Source organism: Setaria italica, chromosome IV (genome assembly GCF_000263155.2).
Source record: "Setaria italica strain Yugu1 chromosome IV, Setaria_italica_v2.0, whole genome shotgun sequence".
Lineage (NCBI taxonomy): Eukaryota > Viridiplantae > Streptophyta > Magnoliopsida > Poales > Poaceae > Setaria > Setaria italica.
The window spans coordinates 14902078-14904774 of NC_028453.1; the positions used below are offsets into that span (position 1 = coordinate 14902078).

General features: G+C 49.8%; 1 protein-coding gene across 1 annotated transcript; it reads left to right on the forward strand.

Annotated features, from left to right (window-relative positions):
- The first annotated feature begins 491 nt into the window (after positions 1-491).
- On the forward strand, positions 492-1863 carry LOC101771343 (peroxidase 1). Its single transcript, XM_004965256.3, has 2 exons — positions 492-800; positions 898-1863. The coding sequence occupies exons 1-2, from the start codon at positions 582-584 to the stop codon at positions 1660-1662; spliced, it is 984 nt and encodes a 327-aa protein (XP_004965313.1). The 5' UTR covers positions 492-581; the 3' UTR covers positions 1663-1863.
- Positions 1864-2697: the final 834 nt, after the last annotated feature.

The following is a 2697-nucleotide window of genomic DNA, read 5'->3' on the forward strand; positions in this document are numbered from 1 at the left end:
TTTCGATTCCATCTGATCAAACTATTTCAACATAGACCTATCAATAGGTGAAAGGGTACTAGACTCACAACAGATGGTTGATGTTAATTAGTTGATACATCATAGAAAATGCTTTTAAAATATATGGTTTTATTTTTTTTAATTGTATATTTTATAAAAAATACAAATAAAAGTGTCACATTGGAGACGGTGTCACTGTCCTAAATGACCAATAATATTTGAAAATGCTCACGTCAACTGAACTCGTCAGCACCGTTTGTGTTCTTCTTTTCTCTTATACTGCTCTCTTCGCTTTAGGTAACACGTCAATGCCTACAATCATTTTGTTCATATACGAAGGAGAATACGCTGAGGATCGGAGGAAGTTAGCACATGGACGGATATGCAGAAACAGGTTGGCACAGCAACTACGTACGCAACACCACGTCGCCACCCGGAGCCCAGGGCCTCTATAAATACACGGAGTTGCAAGGACATGTCCATCCGCACATTCCATCCTAGATTACATCACAAGAACATTCCTGCTCCAGCCACATAATTGCAGTTTTGTGCCTGCAATTGTTTAACACCGATCCATAAGCATGGCAATCAAGCCTTGTCAAGTACTGCTGCTCCCTTTGGCACTGCTGCTTCTGGCTGGCAGCTCGCCGGCGGCGGCCCAGCTGGAGGTCGGCTACTACAGCAAGACATGCCCGAACGCCGAGGCGATCGTGCGCGACGAGATGGAGAAGATCATCTCCGCCGCGCCCAGCCTCGCCGGTCCCCTCCTCAGGCTCCATTTCCACGACTGCTTCGTCAGGGTAAGTGTATGCCGTTTTCAGTACAGAGAGACTTTCATTGATCATCGTCGTGTATTTAGTGCTTACACAAGCATGTGCTTGGAACGCAAAATTTCAGGGCTGTGATGCTTCCGTCCTACTCAACTCCACCGAGGGAAACCTGGCAGAGAGGGACGCCAAGCCCAACAAGAGCCTCCGGGGCTTCGGTTCCGTGGACAGGGTGAAGGCCAAGCTCGAGGCCGCCTGCCCCAACACCGTCTCCTGCGCCGACGTCCTCGCCATCATGGCCCGCGACGCCGTCGTGCTTGCCAAGGGCCCATCCTGGCCTGTTCCGCTCGGCAGGAGGGACGGCAGGGTGTCGAGCGCCACGGAAGCCGCCGACAACCTGCCCCCTGCCTTCGGCGACATCCCCCTCCTCACCAAGATCTTCGCCGCCAACGGGCTCGACCTCAAGGACCTCGTCGTCCTCTCCGGCGCGCACACTCTCGGGACGGCGCACTGCCCGTCCTACGCCGCCCGGCTCTACAACTTCAGCGCCGCTGGCGCGGACCCGACGCTCGACAGCGAGTACGCCGACAGGCTGAGGACGCGCTGCAAGAGCGTCGACGACACGGCCATGCTCTCCGAGACGGACCCCGGCAGCTACAAGACCTTCGACACCAGTTACTACCGCAACCTCGCCAAGCGCAGGGGGCTCTTCCAGTCCGACGCAGCGCTGCTCACCGACGCCACCACCAGGGAGTACGTCCAGCGCATCGCCACCGGCAAGTTCGACGACATGTACTTCGAGGACTTCGGCGAGTCCATGGTCAAGATGGGAAACGCCGGCGTGCTCACCGGTGCTCAGGGCGAGATCAGGAAGAAGTGCTATATCGTCAACTAGAGTGGCTGCTAGCTAAAGCTTTTGCACAAGCACGAAACGGTAGTGCAGTATGTATGCGCATGCAAGTATGTCTGTATTAATCAGTTCATTATTCTAATTGATGTGATTATTCTGTAAAATAATTCTTCTCAGCACTTATTCCAATATAGTTGATATTCTTTATTCGAGTGAGTGCCAAGTCTACGCACGTATAGCTCGCTATCTAATCAATGTTGGATGCTGGTTCTGAAAAGACATCTCGATATGATGCTCCAAGTTGTGACATGTGCTGAGTGATAGTTTCCTTGCTAATGCAATTAAGAAATAAAGAAAAGATGTTGAAATTCAAACCCCATTGCTTCATTAAGCACCCTTGCTTGCTGTTGAGGCCGTAGTAGTACTATGCTTCAAAATCTTGTTTAATATCTGTGCCACGGTGACCCGGGTTGTAGGATAAGATTTACTTCCCACGCTTGCTTCCCAGCATGCAGTCTCGTTCCCCTTTTTTTTCTACTGTTATATATGTGCCATAATTTTTCAAACGCTCACACGCACTGATCTTGCTTGCATCTATGATGTACTCCGTATACTATACTCAAGGAACAACTGATCAAGCTCACTAGTTATATGCTGCTAAATGCATTCAGAAATGACGAAAAAAAAGAAGAAAATTCCATGCCTTTAAATTCAGGTTGACACTTTCCTACACCTACAAACCTTCTCTTGACTAAGGCACCGAAAGACTGTAGCAGTGTCCTCTGATATTCACATAGGGCATGCAGGTGCGATTAGTGCAAAGTTTTCCCAAACAAAATGCAAGCTCTCGAGTGGTCCTGTCAGATTTCAGAGGGCATCACACCTGCCAATCATCAACACGAACAGCGATACTGATACCCTAGACGAGCAACCACATCCGATGAGAGCTAGAGTGTTGCCTAGATGAGATGCACGCAACTTGCGCATTTTCGTTGAAAGATTCAAGACAGTAGTGGGGCCATTGCATTAACCCTCGAGAAGTCCAGATAGCACAAGAATGCTATAATTACTCCACCGGGC